At 41.3% G+C, this 19,790-nt stretch overlaps 1 protein-coding gene across 5 annotated transcripts in view; it reads left to right on the top strand.

Moving 5' to 3' along the window:
* AFG2A (AFG2 AAA ATPase homolog A) overlaps positions 1-19,790 on the top strand; it is a 240,830-nt gene that overhangs the window by 18,145 nt on the left and 202,895 nt on the right. For all 5 annotated transcript variants that reach the window (XM_074273696.1, XM_074273698.1, XM_074273697.1 and 2 more), the window contains exon 10: positions 7,008-7,162. In XM_074273696.1, coding sequence (XP_074129797.1) covers positions 7,008-7,162 — 155 coding nt within the window. The remainder of the gene's footprint in view (positions 1-7,007; positions 7,163-19,790) is intronic.

Below are 19,790 nucleotides of genomic sequence, written 5' to 3'. Positions count from 1 at the left end.
TATTGTATACAATCAAAAACATGATTCTGATGAGCCTACAGCCTTCCTTGGACTGTCAAAGTGGTCTTAGCACAAAGGAGGTGGGAATCCCTGCTATAAGCTTTTCCACATTTATTGGCTGCCTGGATAGGTGTCTCTGCCATTCCTTGCTGTCATTGCTTAACCAGCCAGCCTCTTTTTCCAGTCCCATGTGCCCTTGATGAAATCTTGTATGTCACTTCATTGGTAATATTCAGCACCTATTATGGCCATCAAGATTCTTTCTTTTGTTTTGTTTTGTTTTTTTTGAAATAAAAAAAGAGCTCGTTTTGTGTGATATAGAAATACATATCGTTACAACATTTCTATGATGTGTAGATAATGGATATTGTTGTTTCATTATTACTATTGTTGTTGTTAGGGAAACATTATGGCATAATGGAAATAATATTGCCTCTGGAGTCAGAGGCCTTGTTTTTTTATTTTTTATTGTAGCTTTTTATTTACAAAATATATGCATGGGTAATTTTTCATCATTGACAATTACAAAATCTTTTGTTCCAATTTTTCTCCTCCTTCTCCCCACTCCCTCTCCCAGAGGGCAGGTTGACCCATACATATTACATATATTAAAGTATAAATTAAATACAATATATGTATACATGTCCAAACAGATGTTTTGCTGTACAAAAAGAATTGGACTTTGAAATAGTGTACAATTAGCCTGTGAAGGAAATCCAAAATGCAGGTAGACAAAATTAGAGGGATTGGGAATTCTATGTAATGGTTCATAGTCGTCTCCCAGAGATCTTTTGCTGGGTGTAACTGGTTCAGTTTATTACTGCTCTGTTGGAACTGATTTGGTTCATCTCATGTTGAAGATGGCCACGTCCATCAGAATTGATCATCATATAGTATTGTTGTTAAAGTATATAATGATCTCCTGCTCATTTCACTCAGCACCAGTTCATGTAAGTCTCTCCAGGCCTTTCTGAAATCATCCTGTTGGTCATTTCTTACAGAGCAATAATATTCCATACTATTCATATACCATAATTTATTCAGCCATTCTCCAATTGATGGGCATCCACTTTAGTTTCCAGTTTCTGGAGGGCTGCCACAAACATTCTTGCACATACAGGTTCCTTTCCCTTCTTTAAGATCTCTTTGGGAAAAGGCCTTGGTTTTAAAGCTCACTTTTGATGTTTATAAACAGTCTGATCTCCAGGAAAGTCACTTAACTTCTTTTGAGCCTCAGTTTCCCAATATGTAAAATGGGAGGGTTGGACCAAATGGCTTTTGTGTTCCTTCCACTTCTAAATCCATACTTGAGATCTAGTCTGCACTATTTCTCCAGGGCATAGGTTCTATAGACTCCTTTGATGAGCACATAAATATCCTACTATCTGTCTTTATTTAGGTCATTTTGCATTTTTCATCCTTTTTTTCATTCTGATTATTCTAATGTGTGAATAATATTTGATCAAATGAGAAACAATCAAATTGAGGGGGCTGTTTGGGAGAAATGCCTAGGTAAGGGACCTCTGAAATACTTCTCTGATTTGGATAAACATTTGGGCTTTTGTCTCAAGGAAGAATGAGTCTAGTAGAACTATCCTTTCCTACTCTGCATCTTTGTAGCTCATAGATGAGTTGTAAACCAGAGACCCATAGAGCATCTGCATTGGAATCATTGTACTGGGTCAAATCTTCAGACCATCATTCTCATCCTTATGAACAGAGCTGATGTTTTATGGAGCAATTTAAGGTTTGCAAACCCACATATACTTGAGTTTAGCCATGGTCTTGGCAGATAACTACAAGGAACTCACTCTCTTTGTACAGGAAAATTGATAAAGTGACTTGTCCAGGGTCATGTGGTTCTAAGTATTGGAGGCAGAGTTTGAACTCAGCTCTTCCTGGTCAACATTCCAGTGCTGTAGATATTCAAGGCCATTTTCTCCTGACTGTGACATTGCCATTGTCTAAAAGGGCATAGTATCCTGCCTCACATACTTATCAGGGGTGAGGACTGAGCAAAGCACTCTATTTCTGTAAAGTGGGGATAATTATAGCTTCACAGGATTGCTTGAAGATGATGATCAGAGAATGCTTTGAGATTCCAGTTAGATGTGACAGAACATCCTTCAGGTCTTACTGTGCCATAGAAATAACTGCTGTTTTTATTACAAAATATATGACTACTCATTCATACTTTGCTATGTCTTCCATCACAAGATCTCTCACTGATTAATTTATTGAGACTATTTTTGCATGTGCTTATATTGGTAGCTCTGGGAACTCTCTTGTTTTGCTTTTATTCACAGGCAGCTCTTTCTAATTCCTAGGACACTAGAAAGGTTCTTACTTAGGGCCTTCTATCTTAATTGGCTACCTTGTGGCCCAGGCTGTGCTGATCACAATTGTGTAAGACAGAAAGAAATGAGGTGAGCAGGGACTGGATGGGGTCAGCATCCAGCCACCTCTGGGGCAACTTATAGGTCTAAGGCACTTTCCCATCCCCTTCTAGACACCAGTGTAGACTTAGCCGGGCTTAGTCAGGATCCAAAATGGTTTTTCATGGCACGTTCCCAACTGTGGTAATCCATATACTGGGTTTAAAGCAGGGAGACCCTTTGTTTACAAGTGGGGACCATGAGGTAGATGGAAGCCAGGCCACTCATCCAAAACCACCCAGATAGTAAAATGCAAAGTGAGATCTGAATCCAAGCTTTAGAGCTTGTGAGTGTTGGAGGTGGGAATGAACCCAGCTCTGTCCAGATCTCTGTTTCCTTCTCACCTGTGCAGCCAGCAGTCAGTCTGCTTGTGCAAAGTGAGGCAGATCAACATCTGTTCCTGTTTGGTTAAAAGAAGTCATTTTTATTGGATTATCTTTAAAAATGTTTCTTCTGAGACAGGACATCCTTCATCATGAATTGGTTTTTAAAAAATACATATATATAAGTATATATATATATATATATATATATATATATACATATATATATATATACACACACACAAGACGGAGACAGAGACAGAGAGACAGAGATAGAGACAGAGAGAGATAGAGACAGAGAAAGAGAGACAGAGAGAGGGAAAGAGAGACAGAGATAGAGAGAGAGAGAGACAGAGAGATAGAGACAGAGACAGAGATAGAGACAGACAGAGACAGAGACAGACAGAGACAGAGATAGAGACAGAGACAGACAGAGAGACAGAGACAGACAGAGACAGAGATAGAGAGACAGAGACAGAGAAAGACAGAGATAGAGAGACAGAGACAGAGAGAGAGAGACAGAGGCAGAGACAGAGAGAGACAGACAGACAGACAGAGACAGACAGAGACAGAGAGACAGATAGAGATACAGAGACAGAGAGAGACAGACAGAGAGACAGAGACAGACAGAGAGAGGAGATAAAAAGAGAGAGACAGAGACAGACAGAGACAGACAGAGAGGAGATAAAGAGAGACAGAGAGAGAGAGACAGAGAGAGACAGAGACAGACAGAGACAGAGAGAACGAGAGAGAGAGCTGGATTTCCCCAAAAGTGATTTCTTTGTCTTCCTCAGTAGTTTATCCTTTTAAAAACCTGACTCTGAGCCGGGGCGCAGATGCTTCCCCAGGCCGCAGATGCTTCCCCAGGCCGCCCCCGGGGCTGGGACACCCAGCTTCCCGGGGCATAGGTTTTCCCTTCTGCCTCCGGTTCTTTCCTGCCGTAGTCACTCATTTCCCCCTGGCCCTGTTTCTTATCGATAATGTGAATGGGAAGGATCGGAAAGGGGAAACCCGGGCAGAGGAGCGTGTCTCACCTCAGGCACAGACCCGGTGCGTCAGTTACTGCTGGCCTTTGATCCCCTCTGGTGGGATGGGCTGTTTCCTTTCCTCGGCCGCCCTCTGGTGGGAGTATGTAGACACTGCATAATGCAGAAAGGGGCTTCTGTAGGTATGTGCCTATAAAGTAAGCGTTGGGGCTGCTGCTCCATCTGAAGTGGGCGGAAACCTCGGCGTTCTGCCCCAACCCCCATTTTGCAGATGAAAAAACTGAGGTCCAGGGAAGGAAGGAGACTTTCCCACCGTCACCCCCCTAGCAAATGCCAGGGATTCACAAGCTTGTGAGAAGCGCTGTACTTTGTAAATCATGTCGGTCTCTGCTTTGTCCAGCGCCTGTTCATCCAGAGTTGTAAGGAAGGCACCGTGCGGGCGAACGCTTACTGTGAATGGGGCCAGGCCTCACGTCTGACACTCGATCCGTGAATGGGCGACCCCTTACCATTTGTGAGCCTCGGTGTACCTCTGTGGAAAATGGGGGTGCTTCCTTCCCCTGGCTCGCTCCCATAAAACAGTGATGTATCTGTTAGCATCTTACGGCCCCCAAGGTGTTTTACAAGTGTCGGTTGAGGTTCACTTGCTTTTCTTTGGTGTAAAGGTGCTGATTACTTAAGACAGTATTTTATGAAGTGCGCCACGGCCGACGTGGCGGGCTGGTGGTGTGCCTGGGAAGCTGGTCTCGGGCCAGGACACTGACCCTGCGCACACTGGGTGTGACTGACTGGAGGACTCAGCCACTCTTCAGCCAGGAGGCGCGGGGGATGGATTGCTGGGTCAACCTTAGCTCAAATCCAGCTCGGTCACTCAGCAGTTATCTGACTTCGAGCAAGTTCTCTAACATTTGGCCACCTCAGTTTCTCCCATTGTAAAAGAGGGATAATAATAGTATCTGTCTCCCAGGATTTTTTCCCCCTCTTTTTCTTTTTTTTTTTTCCCCTGAGGCAGTTGGGGTTAAGTGACTTGCCCAGGGTCACACAGCTAGGAAGTGTTAAGTGTCTGAGACCAGATTTGAACTCCGGTCCTCCTGAATTCAAGGCTGGTGCTCTATCCACTGCGCCCCCTAGCGGCCTCCTTTCTCCAGGGTATTTATAAAGACCAGATGAGATTGTAAAGCTAAAGCATTCCTGGTCCCTAGTAGGTGCTTCACAAAAGCTTCTTTTAAAAAAAGCGCCGAGTTGTACTAGTAGACGGGACTTTTCCGTACCCCGAAATCCAGGTCTACTCCTTATTCTGAAGATGTTCCAAAAATGTTAGAGTTAAAAATACTTTAGAAATTAGCATTATTAAGTCAAATAAGAGCCCGTCATTATTGTGCCCGTGCTTAAACATGTTTAAAAAAATCATTGGTTAGAAAGACTCCAGTGTTTTTTAGAAATCGAGAGGGCGCTTTGAGTTCATTGATTAAATCCACATCTCCATCAGAGCCAAGGCATGTTAGGAAGTGTGACTTCTGCTTACGGCGAGGGGCAGGCCAGAAACCCCAGGAGGTGAGACTTTTGGGGGGCCCTGTCTACCAAGGTGGGGAGAGAAGTGTGGGGGAGGGGAGGATTTCCAAAGTGGACCCTCTCTGGAACAGTGGCATGGCTTGTGCGCCACTGTGTGGCCACGGGTGGTAATTGCACCTCACCCCACTCACTTCAGACGGAGCATCAGAACCATTTTTCTGGTGTAGATACTGAAAAAACCCAGAATAATAGATAAAATCAAAATAATAAGCTCAGCTTTGGAAGGAACGTTGGTGGTAGCTCTTGGGTATTAGTTAATCTCTTCCAGCCCATCCGCGTGAAGTGGTCACTATGTCTCCGGCAGCTCGTTCCCTCCGGCGGCCCCTCCCCTGCCAGCGAAGCCGAATCCCGGGACCCGGGACGAGATGGTGATCGTTGTCCCTCTGCTCAAGTACTTGGGCCGTCTGCGGAGCCAGGGGGAGCACCGGGGCCTGTTCCGGAGGGCAGGGTCGGTCTCCCATTTCATCAGGCAGAAGGGACGAGCAGGTGCTGGGCCTGGACCTTCATGGTACCAGGAACTCCTGGACGCAGAAATCCCCTTGGCCCACGCCCCCTGGCAACGTCTCGGTCGATGATGGTCTGAAAGATTTGTCCAGAGCAGACTCAGACCCTCCGTGGTTCGCTGACCAAATGAAAACTGGCGGCCAGGTGGAGGACCGGGGCACTGAGGGAAGAAGGGACGGTTCACAGTCGTACGGCCGCCATAACCGGGGCTTCTTGGTTCGGATGTTGGCTGTCACTCTAGCACTTCCTGGCTCAAATAGGCATTCGATAAGTGCTCCTCGTCTATGCCAGCTCTCATTGATTCAGGCTTATTCCATGTTTGTGCTTCTTCCATCGCTGTCCCTGTCTCTACCTCTCTCCCCTTTTCTCCACCTCCACCTTCCACTTTCTCCCTTCCTCCTTCATCTCCTTTTTCCCTTTCTTTCTCTCCCCCTTTCCTTTTTTCTCCCCCTTCCTGTCTTCCCTCTCTCTTCTCTCTCTCTCCATTTTCATTCCTCCTTCCTTTCTCCTTTTTCTTTCCTTTCCCCCTTTTGCTCTTGTCCTTTCCTCTCTCCTGCCTCTGTCTCCTTTCCTCATCTCTTTCTTTATCTCTGTCTCTTTTTATCTCTGTTTGTCTGTCTGTTTGTCTCCTTCATCACTCCCCCCTCTCTTTTTTCTTTATGCTTTTGGTCTCTCCTCCCTCTTCCTCCTCTTTCTTATCCTTTGCTCTCCCTCATCTCCTTACTTTACTCATCTCCCCTTCTCTCCCTTCTTCCTTCCTCTTTTCATCTCTCCCCCTTCTCACCTCTTTCTTTATCTCTGTTTGTCTGTCTGTCTGTCTCCTTCATCATTCCCCCCTCTCTTTTTTCTTTCTCCATGCCGTTTGGTCTCTCCCTCCCTCTCTCCTCTTCCTCATCCTTTCCTCTCCTTACTTACTCATCTCCCCTTCCCTCCCTCCCTCCTACCTCTTTTCGTCTCTTCCCCATCTTTTTCTCTTTGTCTCTCTCTCTGTCTGCTTGCCTCTCTCTACATGTTCCTCCTCTCCATCCCCTCATCTCACCCATCACAAATGCTTTGCTTTCCTCCAGCCCTAGGCTGTTTCTTAGGGTTTCCTCCTTTTAGGAATGGCGGGTGGAAGATGCCATGGGTTTGTTCACTGGCATTCAGCTGGTGTTTTAATGGGGGATCTTTCTGTCCTCTCTGTGCAGGGCTGCACGCCTGGCGGCGGGTCCAGAAGCAGCTGCCTGACCTTCCTAATGGTGAGATCGGGGAATCGGTGAAGGTGACTCTTGGTGACTTCCTCCAGGCCATGAATGACGTCCGGCCCAGTGCCATGAGGGAAGTGGCCATCGATGTTCCCAATGTAAGTCATACCATGTACTGCATCATCTTTGTTCCAATTGCATTGTCCTCATATTCTATCTCCCACCTCCCAACCTTTGCCCAGGCTGACTCTCATGCCTGGAATTCTGTTACTCCTTACTTCTTGGAACCTCTCGCTCCTCCAGGACTCAGCTCATATGCCCCCTTTTTAGGGGCCCTTCTTGTCCTCTGATGCCCCATGCCAGTGTTAGGAATCTCTTCTCTTAGATTGTGACTTTTTTTAAGCAACCATTGATTTCATTGATATGGGGAGCTCCCAGGTGAGGGCACTCCCTCTGTCATTAGACTGTAAGCTCCTTGAGGTCAGGAGCTGTCGTCTACCTTTTTTGTATCTTCAGTGCTTTGCATGGTACCCGACACATAGTACGCAGTTTTTGTTGTTGAGTTGTTTCAGTCATTTGGGCTTTTCCATGAGGGCTTTTCTTGGCAAAGGTATTGGAGTGGTTTGCCATTTCCTTTATCCAGCCCATTTTACAGATGAAACAAATTGGGTTAAATGACTTGCCCAGGGTCACATAGCTAGTAAATGTCTGGAGCTGAATTTGAATACGTGAACAAGAGTCTTCCTGATTCCAAATCTAGTGACCTATCCACCGCACCATCTGGCTGCCCCCAGTGGGCACTTAATAATGTTGTGGAATTGCATGGAGTCTTAAAGTGTTTCCTGTTATTTCCTGAGGTTAAATGTTTTATCTAAAGTCACACAGCCACAAGCAGTATGTCAGTCAGTCAGCAAGCATTTATTAAGTTCCTATTGTGTGCCGGTGCTCTCGGGGGGACACAACGTCTAAGAACCACAGACAAATGGGATGCACTGGTGATCATTAACTGAGGGAGGTCTTAGCACTGAGAGGCCTTGGGAAAGGCTTCCTGTAGAAGGTGGGATTTCAGCAGTGGTGTGAAGGAAACCAGGAGGTGAAGATGAGGAGGGAAGAGCATTCTAGGTGTGGGAGATGGCCAGAGAGAAGACCTGGCGTCAGGATGGCACGGGGTCTTGTGCCACTGGAATGCAGAGTACTTGCAATGGAAACTACCCAATAATTGACTGGAAAGGCAAAGGACCAGCTCAGGAAGAGCTTTTTAAAAACCAATCAAAGGATCGTAGGGGTAATCAGGAGCCACAGGAGTTCATTGACAGTATGAGAAGGGAGGGAAGTGGTCAGTCCTTTTAGAAAGATCAACCTGATAGCTGAGAAGAGGACGAATTGAGGTGGGAGAGCCTTGGAGGAGGAAGAGCAAACATTTATTAAGTGCCTGCTGTGTACTGGCTATTGTTTTAAGTTCCTGGTATACATTTTTGAAATCACAAAAGTGTGACTTCCAAATCTGCCTGTTACTTATTGACTGTGCCCAGAGAGTTTGTGTCTGTGTGTGTGTATTGTGTGTATGTGTGTTGAATATATATTACTGAATATGTTTATATATGCTGAGTTTGGAGTCAGGAAGGCCCAAGTTCAAATCTGGACCCAGACACTTCCTAGCTGTGTGACCCTGGGCAAGTCACTTAAGTCTGTTTACCTCGGTTTCCTCAACCTGGTTTCCTCAGTTTCCAAATGAGCTGGAAAAGAATGGGAAAGCACTTCAGCATGTTTGCCAAGAAAACCCCAAATGGGTTCATGAAGAGTGGAACACAACTGAAATAACTGAACAAAAAGATAAATTGAGGACTGAGAAGAATTTGAGACTTTGGGAGAGTTTTCCCCCAGAGTAATCCCCCATGCTGGAAAGACCTCATTCATCCCACAGTTATGAATCAATCAGTCAGTGACTTGTGCTTTTGCATTGAACTCTTTTCTATATGTTTGTTGGCAGCAGTTTCTTACCACTTTTATTGGAGTAAACATTGGGATAAAAATAAACATAGAGTGGAAGATTGGAGCTTGAATCTTCATTCACCCACTTTACACCATAGACAAGTAAATCCTTTCTTGAGAGTTGATATAATGAAAGGAATCTTAGATTTGAAGTCTAAAGTGACCTGAATTCAAATTCTGTTACAATTCTATTATTCTATTATGTTCTATCTAATCTAGTCTATTATTCCAGACAGCTAGGTGTCCTAATTGTTAGAGTGCTGGGCTTAGACATAGGAAGAGCTAAGTTCAAATTCTGCCCTAGACATTTACTAGCTGTGTGATCCTGAGCAAGTCACTTAATCTCTGTTTGCCTCAGTATCCTAATCTGTAAAATGGAAATAACAATACCATTTACCTCCCAGGCTGTTGTGAGGCTCAAGTAAGATAATAATTGTAAAGCACTTAGTCATGTGTACAGCATGGTGCTTTGGCATACGGAAAATATTATATAAATTTATTTATTATTATGGTTATTATTATGACCATCATCTCCCAGAGATGTTATGAGGATCAAATGAGGTATAAAATATTTAGCCCAGTGCCTGTTTGCTGAGCACCATAGAGTGTGTTGGAGATAAAGGAGGCGTTCGTACAATGTTGGCTTGTATGACAAAGTGTCTCATCAGGGAAACGCAAGAGTCCAAGCAGAGAAAAAAAAAATCAACAGATGCTAAATTAGCCATCTTCCACTCATGGACCCTTAAGGACTTATATGGATGGTAAAGAAGGCAGTGAGAGACAGGAACAGTTGGGCACATGTACACACACTCCAATGGGACCCATGGACTCCCATGGAAGGACTCCAGCAAGAACAGGAGCAACACTTGTATTGGTGAGAAGATAAAGCTGGTGCATGGTTGATTTTCAGGGATTCTGATTGCACACCAGTGAGACTATTTCATAAAACGCTGAGCCTTCAGCCAATATTTAGAACAGACACAAGTTGATAGAGCCCATTGAAGTATTTTTAGATTTCATTGAGAAATGCAGAATAGACTCATGGGTATGTATGTGTATATGTGTTTGTTTGTATGTGTGTGTGTGTGTGTGTGTGTGTGTGTGTGTGAATTCAGCCAGAGAAAGGCAGCCACTCTTTCTACCTCTGAAGGATTGTGGATTGGGTTCTTACAGGAACAGCAAGTCCTCCCTGGCTCACACACTGTCCTGGGCTGGGGAGCCATCACGTCATTGACCTACACCTTTCCCCGGTAATCTATGTGTCACAGTGTTGTTTTTTTGGATGAATGACAGGCAGGTCTCTTTGGTCACCAGAATGGAACTGTTAGGGTGGATTGTTTATTAATCCTGGCACGCTCATATTTCCTTTGTGGCTTTTTGAGAAAAGGACCAGGAAAGTTACCAGCCCTGAAAATTCTGGCAGAAAAAGAAAGCTGGCTGTGAGGAGGTGGGGAGAATCAGCTTTTCTTGTGGCTGACTCAATGCATGACACACGGTGGGTGTTTAATGATATTCTTTGAATGAATTGGGGTGACAAAGATGAATGAATCTTCCAGGGAAGAAATAGTGGACAGAGGAGGATTCCGACTTTTCTTACATGAGCCTGGGGAAAAGACCTTTAATTTCTCATAGCCTTAATGTCCTGATCTTTTTCATAGAGTTTGATCAAATGGAGTTATAAGTGAGGTGCTTCCAAAACCTTAAAATTCTATACAAATATTAGATATTAAATAATAATGTATATTTTACAATTCCATTAATATTAAATTTTATAGAGTACTTCTCAACAACTTTTGTGAGGTGAAGGGTAGGGTATTATTATTTCCAATTTCCAGATGAGGAAAATGAGATCATAGTTGGCTGATTAGTAAATTTTGGAGTTTGTCAGGATTTGAACATGAGTTTCCTAATTCTCAAGTCCATTGGTCTTTCTAGTAGACCATGGTTCCCATATTCATGGCTGCCTAATTAGTGTTAGGGAAGCATAGACTCTGTTTGGATGCATGTCCTCTCTATGAGTTCTATGACCCAAGATGCATTAAGGCCAGGGAGAACCCTTTGATAATGTATTGACCAACAATTCTCATCTGAACATAATTATTTTGTAAACATGTAGTTAGCCTCAGGTCAGAGGGGGAAACCCCAGAATTTCTCTTTATTGGTAGAGTCCATATAATTCTGGGGAAACTTATGTGATTTAGGCTGTGGTAGGAGCAGCTTTTTGCTGAGAGCTTCTTTCTCCTTTTCCTCATTAGAACCATTACTGCTAACTAATGGATTAGGAAGCAACTATTTGAGTGCCTATATAAGTCCAGGGTCATGATCATGAAAATATATTAGTTCTATAATTGGAGAAGTAGCATCTTGAAAGCCGAGTTGCATAGGGTAAGGCATTATAAGATATACAGGATTTAAACCTATAATTTAACTATGGCAAAGTTATGTAATAATTATTACTAATATCTTTTGAGAAAGTCATAAAGGTTATGGGGTTGACTTGAAATCAATTTTTGGGGGTTTGATTCCTTCCTTTCTCGTTTAGGATTTAATGAATACAGGTTGCTCAAATGTATGATAAGGGGGAGGGCAACCGTATAGTCATTCAATATTAGTAGTGGTTAGTTCAACAGAGGAAACTTCTCGTTTTGATGCAAAGGCTTCTCAGATGATGAAAATTATTAAAATGACGGCAGTGATGGAGATAAAAGAACCAATAGAAGATAGAACATTTCATGCTGTGTAAGCATGTGCTCAACTCTGGGACTGCAAATATAAATGGAGAAGAGATTTGTCTTATAAGCCGGCATTGGTTTTTGGTAGCAATTAGTAGTCTACTTCATTCCAAACAATTGGAGTAGAATCATGTAAAAGAAATTTGTTGAACAATGAACCCACAGGATAATACCTGGAGCATTGGAGCTGGGATGAAGGGGATATGAATCAAGATAGGATGATGGGGTTGGAACAGATATTTCACCTATTCCCCCATTCTTGGTACACAAGCCTGCCTGGGGCTCAGTATTGCTGGTCTTGGTTCAGCATAATTATATTCAAATCATTAAATGCTATGGAGTTGGGGGAAAAAAGGTGGGGGGGGGGGCGCTACCTAAGAGCCAGGGATGGAAATCAGCATTATCAGTGAGAATGCAATTGGACAATTATGGGAGAAGGTTGGAAAACCTGGACCTTGGACCTCAGCAGTGAAAGACTAATTCAGTGTTTTAGTCAATCAATTAGCATTTATTAAACCCCTACTATGTGTCTGGTACCTACTGTGTGCTTGGTTAGGAGAAAAAGCAAAATATAGTGCCCGTCTTAAGGAGAACACAATCTAATGGGGACAAACAAATATGTAGAAACAAAGTTTTATACAGAGTAAATGGGAAGTGATTAACAGAGGGAGGATGCTAGGATGAAGAGGGGTTGGGAAAAGCCTCCTGTAAAAGATGGGAGTTTGGGACTTGAAGCAGTCCACCCAAACTAAGTTTCCCAGGTGGCCCAGTGATGAAGGGACCATCTTGAGAAATGATGGATTTTCCTTTCTCAGAGGCCTTTGAGCAAAGGTTGGATGGGGCCAGCCAAGAGGAGGAATTCTGGATGGGGTACAGAATGAGCTAGATAATCTGGGAGGCTCCTTCTGACTGCTCCGTGGTCTTCTCTGCTTAGACCACATCTGGAATTCTAATCTTGTTCATTTTTAGAAAGGGCATTGGAAGACATGAATTTCTGCAGAAGATAGGGCACCAGGATGGTGAGGATACTGAGGATTTTGAAAGACTTTGTCCCCTCAAGAGAATGTATTGGAGCTCTGATTACTTGGTAAAATGGAAAGGACATTGGCTATCAAGCCACCAGATTTAGGTTCATATCCTACCTTTGACCTACCTGTGTGGCCTTTGACAGATTTTTAAATCTTCTCTGATCTCAGTTTTCTCAATAATACTATTAGATGGTTGGACTAGATGACCACAGGGCCCTTCCCAAACCTAAATCTATGATCCTTCAGTCTTTTGGCGTTACTAAACTGATCTTATATGTCCTAAGGAGTTCCACAGCTCTCTTGTTAATTGAGCTCATGAAAGACTTTCTTAATTTTTATTTGATGCTATATTATATATGGATTGTGGATTGTATAATCCACAATGTTATGCCATTTTTTTGGGGGGGATTTCATGAGGTGGCAGCTGTCTGTGGTGCCTGCAGTGTCACCTATGAGCTCAGACAAGATGAACACAAATTAGGAGATAATTTTCTGTAGCAAATTTTAAGAGAAAAAAGTCCTGTGACAGCAACATTGCTATAGGTAGACTCCTCTTTTCCTTCCCTTGCTATGTCTTGGCAAATGTGTCTACAAGAAGGAGTAGTGTGTCAAGCCATCTGAGTGATTTTGCTTAGGAGTGTTCACAGGTGGAACCATTATTAAGACCCACTTCAACCAAGTGGGAGAGGACAATGCGTATTTCTCTTACTTTTGAGGTTTCAGGTGGCGGGGATCCAATGTGTGCTGACAGTTTAGTCTACAAGGAATGGAATGTCCCTGGATGAGCAATGTTGTCAATTTAGAACTGATCCTTTGGTGTTGAAATGACATATTTTATTGTTTGTTTTTGAGTGGACAAGGATTTTGTTAAGATGGAACTTGGTCATGTTTGGACTTCCCATGTGGTGGACATATAAGAATGTCCCAAGGTCAGCTTTATTCACTTTTATCTGAGTGAACATTTGTCTAAATAAATGTGCACAAATATTCATTGTTTTATTCAGTAAGCATTTATAGAGTGCTGACAGTGTACTAGGGATGAAGAGACAAAAATAAAATTTTCCCATTCTGGAATAAACTTACTGAGGGAAACAATATATATATAAAACATATTAAATTTACATAATAAATATATCCAAAAATATTTTGTTTAGAATAGGCGTTCAATGCCTTTTTTGTTTCATGGATATATATTCACACACACACACATATATATATATATATATATATATATATATATATATATATATATATAACAAAATTTACATAATAAGTATATACAAAGTAAATACAAAAACTATTTTGTTTAGAATAGACATTCAATGCCTTTTTAATTTCATGGACCTTTTGGTCAGTCTGGAGAAACCCATGGATTCCTTCTTAAAATAATAATTTGCTGTTTCTACTCATAATTGAAGGAAATGATGCTGTTTCAGGGAGAGGTTATTGAAAAGTTCACAAAGTCCCCTAAATCATTCCCCACAGGTGATCAACTCCTTGGATGTAGAATCATATTTCTCAAATTGCTGTAAAACCCTTGCATTTCTACCTGATGGAAATCTGGCTTCTGGGAGAAAATGTTGATGCCAACAGTATTTTGGCTACTAAAATATTAAGTATTATTTTATGTACTCAGTGATATTGATCATATCCAGAAATGTTTCAATATAAAAATAAGCTTACTTCTTATTTTTCTCTAAAATTTTTATTCTGTGATTCTTTTGATATCTTGGGATTCTTTTAGACTAGCCCTAGTGGGGCTTGTGAGTCTGTACTTAATCGTCAAAATATCCCATGATATTCTGGTTTGGGAGATGTCTGTTGGATTCCTCCTGGGATGTAAGACAGAGAGCCCCAGAATTGCCTCCTCATCCTGGCATGAAAACTTCCTGTGTGATTTTTGATAAGGAACATAGCCTTGTGGGCTTCACTTTCCTTGTGTATTTAAAAATAGATGGTTGGATCTGGATATTGCATTTATTTCCTTTCCTTTTTTCTTTTGAATTTTTTCCCTTACAAACCTAACAAACATAAACATTTTGTTTAATAAAGAACAGAAAAAGAAGATGGTATATAAATCATGAATCTCTACTAGATGCAGCTTTCTGAAAAATTACTATTTGTTCCTTTTTAAAATTCTTTTTTAAATGGGCTAGTTTGGGGAAGCTAGATGGCACAGTGTTGGGCTTAGAGTTAGGAAGACATGAATTCTTCAAATACTTAATAACTGTGTGCAAATCAGTTAACTTCCCTCTGCCTCAGTTTCCCTATTTGCAAAATGGGGATAATAGTAGCTACCTCTGACAGTTATTGTGAGATTCAAATAAGATAATAATTGTGAGGTAGTTTGTTAGGATTACTAAGTGAGAACTGAGGTTGTCTGGACAGTGACAAGGTGAGAATTCAGGTTTTCTGGACAATTACAAGGTGAGAACTCAGGTTGACTTGATAGAAGGAGCAAGCCCATTGGCTGAAGTGGTTCTTCCCAGAAGCCCTTGCATTATCCCACGCCCATTCTCTGGGAGGATAAAGAGGACAGCACTCCAGGAAGAGAAGAAGACTCTGAATTGCATCAGGCTTGACGGGGCTCTCTGCAGGAAGGGAAGTCACTTCTTTGGACAAGAGTTAACAGCAACTACCTGGAGACAACGGTTCACTACAGGAAGAAGAATCTGTCTGAAAGATTTGAGTAGACACAGCAGATCTCTTCCCAGAGAGCGATCCAGCAGCTTCTGGAGACGATAGCTCGCTACAATAAATCTTAAGGCTCTATTTAAATCCCATTATTAATATTTTTATTATTGTTTCATTTGACAATAATGTTAGATTCATTTCCATTTAGCATGAGTTCATCAGATTCCACATAATCTGTCAAAGTGACCTTTAAACTGTAGTCTTTTAACAATTTTTATTTTTTAAATTAGTCAAGCATTTATTTCACACACCTTCCCTCATCAAGAAAAGGACAAAACCCTCTGAAGAGGCCAATATAGTCAAACAAAACAAATCCCCACATTTTTTAGTCATTCCTGTGGTTTCTGATTCTTTGTGATCACAGAAAGAATTGCTGTAAATATTTTTGTAGCTCTTGGTTCTAAAGAGATTCTATTGATCATATTAAGGAGATGAGCATTTCTTACTTCCTTTTTAGTGTTTTTTTGTTTTTGTTTTTGTTTTTAACTAGTAACAAGCATTGTGTTTTGTAAAGAACTTTGTATTGATATAAATGCCTGAATGTGGACCCATCAGAATTTATCAGGTTTTGAAAATTAATATTTAATATTCAGAATTAAGATTCTGAAAGATCCGATAGAAACACCACTTAGGAGGGAAGGCAGGCAATATGGACCCAGGTAAATCTGGGATCAGACTCAAGGACACAGCTGAACATGATGCTTATATAAAGAGGTTAAAGAGCCAGATGGAAGATCTTTTAACAAAGATCACCACTGAAGAAGAGCAGGAAGCTTGTAATCAAGCTCCGAGAAGGCTATCCCCACACCCATTAAATATAGCTCATAGAGGGAGCAACCTAGAGCTAATGTGTTTGTATGACAGTATAGAGTATAAAATTCGACAACTAGAAGTTGAGTTGAAAATAGAACGACAAACAATTAAAAAAGAGTTACTGGAATTGCAGGTTAAATTACAGGTTGAGGTAGAGAAAGAAGAAAAAACTAGGTTACTACACTTAGAACAGGAAGAGTTCAAACCAGTGGCTGAAGATAAGGAGGGAAATAAACGAACCACATGGACTTCAGTTGGAGAAATTCTTAGCGTTTTGTTGTTTTACCTTGTGCATTATTGTTTTAAGGAATTTATTGATTACTCTTCCATTGAGAAGAAGTTTAGTTCTTTTTATGTGCAAAGCTCGGGTTGGATTCTAAATCAGCCTTTGGGGAATTTTCCAATTCCAGACCCTCTTCCCTCAGCCTCACCTTTGTGGGCCAAGGGAGAAGGGGGAGGAGGAAAAGGAAGGGCAATAATATCATCAGTATTGCCCATTAATCCATTCAAAACTCCTGTGTCTTCATTTCAAAAGACTGGAGTAGGCTAAAAGGAATTGTGGTGTATTGACTATAATCAGAAAAATTTTTTAAATACAGTTCGGTCAATTTCAAAGAAACCTTACAAGGATAAGATCTTGCAGTTAGAGAAAGTGGAGTTTTATACTTATAAAACTGCTAGGATCGTCTTTGGAGAGTTGGAACTCCTCTTTTCTTACCTCATGGATTCACTTCCATAGGTGGGCTTGATTTCCCAACCCCCTACAAGTACTTATAAAACAGTGTTTATTTTTAGAATGGTTTGGGAAATTGCTGTTTTAATCACTAGAATAAATAGACAATGTGTGATCTTTGACCCAGGAGGAAAAGTACTATCAGATTTATTGATTCACACTCCTGAAGTACAATTCGGTGTCAGAAATTCAAACTTTGATTTTAGGCAAAAGAATTCAGGGATATTACGGACTGAAGCTTTTATAGCCGAGTGTCCTTTTTTTATTAACTGTATGAGTGGCAGACCACTGAAAAGGTATCAGTTCTTTTAAGAACTTCGAGCGAGTGAGAAAGCACTCAGATAAATATTATATCCTACATGTACATTTTCAGAGTGGACTTTCAAATCATATCTTTTATAATCAGGCTGATAGAGCCTTATCTTTGCAAATTGTGATAACTAAAGAAGCTAGGAGCATGGCAGAAGGCTACACAGTTTATCTTTCTTTCACTCTCCTATATTCCCTATAGGACAAAACCCTTATGGTTTGAAATTTAATGTTTTAAAATCAATGGACATTATGGCTTCATTCCAATATGGAGAAGCAGCTAGACATGTGATCAACCATTTTTCCATTGTAGAAATTTCACATGCATTTAAGACAGTTTATGGATTGGCTTATAAATATTTTGCTTTTAGATGTTTTTGCATTAAATTTGATTTTGCCCATTCCATTGGCATTTCTTATAATCCTACTAGTAAAGTCACATGATTTTTATTGAGTTCATGTATATCTTGTTTCATATCTTTTCTGATATTATATTTTATCCTTTTCTCAATTTGAATGTTTTGCATTTTTGACAGTATTTGTCTTCTTGTCTCAGTCATGTTTCTTGAGTATATAATTGGTTCTTCTCTTTAATTTATATGTCATGACTTCTCCTTTTTTCACTTGGTAGATTAGTTTTCCTCGTTTTCTTCCTCCCTCTCTTTCTTCCCCCTTACCCTCTCTCTCTTTCTCTCTCTCTCTCTCTCTCTCTCTCTCTCTCTCTCTCTCTCTCTCTCTCTCTCTCTCTCTCTCTCTGTTGCTATGTGTGTGCCTATCTCAAACAAACAAAATAGCTGATCTTTTTATATCTAGAAGTCTACTAGTCTTTCAGCTCTGCATCTTGAGAAGCCCTTCTAAGTGGCCCATATGTAGAGGTGGGATGGTCACTGTCCAGGGCTAGGGAAACCAGGACAATAAAGAATATTGTTTTCAATGCATCTGAAGACCCTTTCACTTGGACAAAGGTTCCATGAGTCTGGACAGTGAGGAACTTTGGCTAGTTTGGTTTCCTTTGTCTCAAAACCCTCCCCACCAATCCATTCTGAACTTAGCTGCAAGAGTGATTTTTCTAAAACTAAACATCTGACTTTCTTACTCCCCTTCTCAATGAGCGGCACTAGCTCCTTATTTCCTCTACGTTCAAATATAAAATCCTCTGATATTTAAAGTCTTTCATAATCTACCCTCTTTCTTCCTTTCTAGACCTCTTGTACTTCATTCCCTCCCTCCCCCAACTATAATCCATCTATAATGGCTTGTTTGCAGTTCCATACACATGACATTTCATTTCCTTTCTTTTGATACCATGTTTTTAATCTATGTCTTCATGCTGTTTTTCTGTTTGATGCATTATTAACTGGAAAGGGACCACAGGGAGCTTTGTTGTTACTTGTGGGCTGTGGAATATTATCATTGGTGAGAAAAGTACTTTCTTTAGGAAAAAATATGAGGGAAAAAATCCATTATAGCAAACTTTCTTCTAAAGGTTCCCTTCCTCTCTATTTTTCTCTTCCTTCCTTTCCTTCCTTTCTCCTTCCCTCCCTTCATTCCTTTGTTCCTTCCTTCCTTCCTTTCTTTCTTTTTTCCTTCCTTCTTCTCTTCACTGCCATAAATTATACAAGTATTAGATATATGAGGAAACCAACAGATTGATTCTATTAGGCCTGAGAAGGCAGAACTAGGAGCAGTAGGTGGAAGCAGAGAGACAGAATTGGAATTATTGATGTAGGAAAATCTGTTCTAATGATTAGAGGTGTCCACTAGGGATATAGGCTGTCCAGAAAGTTGTTGGTTCCACCATGTCGGAACCAAAGACTGGAAACCTACTTGAGGGGGTCACAGGGGAGGGAAATGTTTTTAATCAAGTGTGAGTTGTGCTAGATATCCACTGAGTACCCTTTGCACTGGCTTTCCTGAGTGACTGCCAGGGTTTTTTTCAAGGTCTCAATCCTGTTATCTCTGATCTTGTCAGTTCCTCAGATTTAAGGATTGGCATCTTGCAGATTTGTTAATGTATATCTAGTACCATCAGCTAAATAAATCTTCCTCATTCTCCCTCATTTTAAGAAGTCAGCAGCAAGGTTCCCTGTGATCTGAATAATCAAAAGCCTGTCTGTTGCATTAATTACATATTCAACACTTACCTCCTTATTTACTTTTTTTCTTCTGGCATCTTTTCAGATGAGCCTAGAGCCTTGGGATGTGGTAAGTCAGCCTGGTTACAGGGGATGAGCTCATTAGTGGTAGATTTCTTGGGCAATGATGGGGGAGGGGATTAAAATTGGCATTTAATTGACCATAATTAAATTCCCTCCTTAAGACACCCTCAGGATGAGTAGCAAGGATCCCTCATGCCAAACTTTCTGTTTTTCCGAAGAGCTTATTTTTATTCTCTGGTTTCTGCAAACTCAATAGGTAGAGGCTGTGAGTGTCTGTCCTTGAACAAAAAGGCTGATTTTGTGAAGAAGTTATTGTGGACTCTGGA

The sequence above is a fragment of the Sminthopsis crassicaudata genome, chromosome 6, assembly GCF_048593235.1.
Source record: "Sminthopsis crassicaudata isolate SCR6 chromosome 6, ASM4859323v1, whole genome shotgun sequence".
Lineage (NCBI taxonomy): Eukaryota > Metazoa > Chordata > Mammalia > Dasyuromorphia > Dasyuridae > Sminthopsis > Sminthopsis crassicaudata.
Note: the sequence above shows the minus strand (reverse complement) of the source record. Positions and strands in the feature narration are given on the sequence as shown.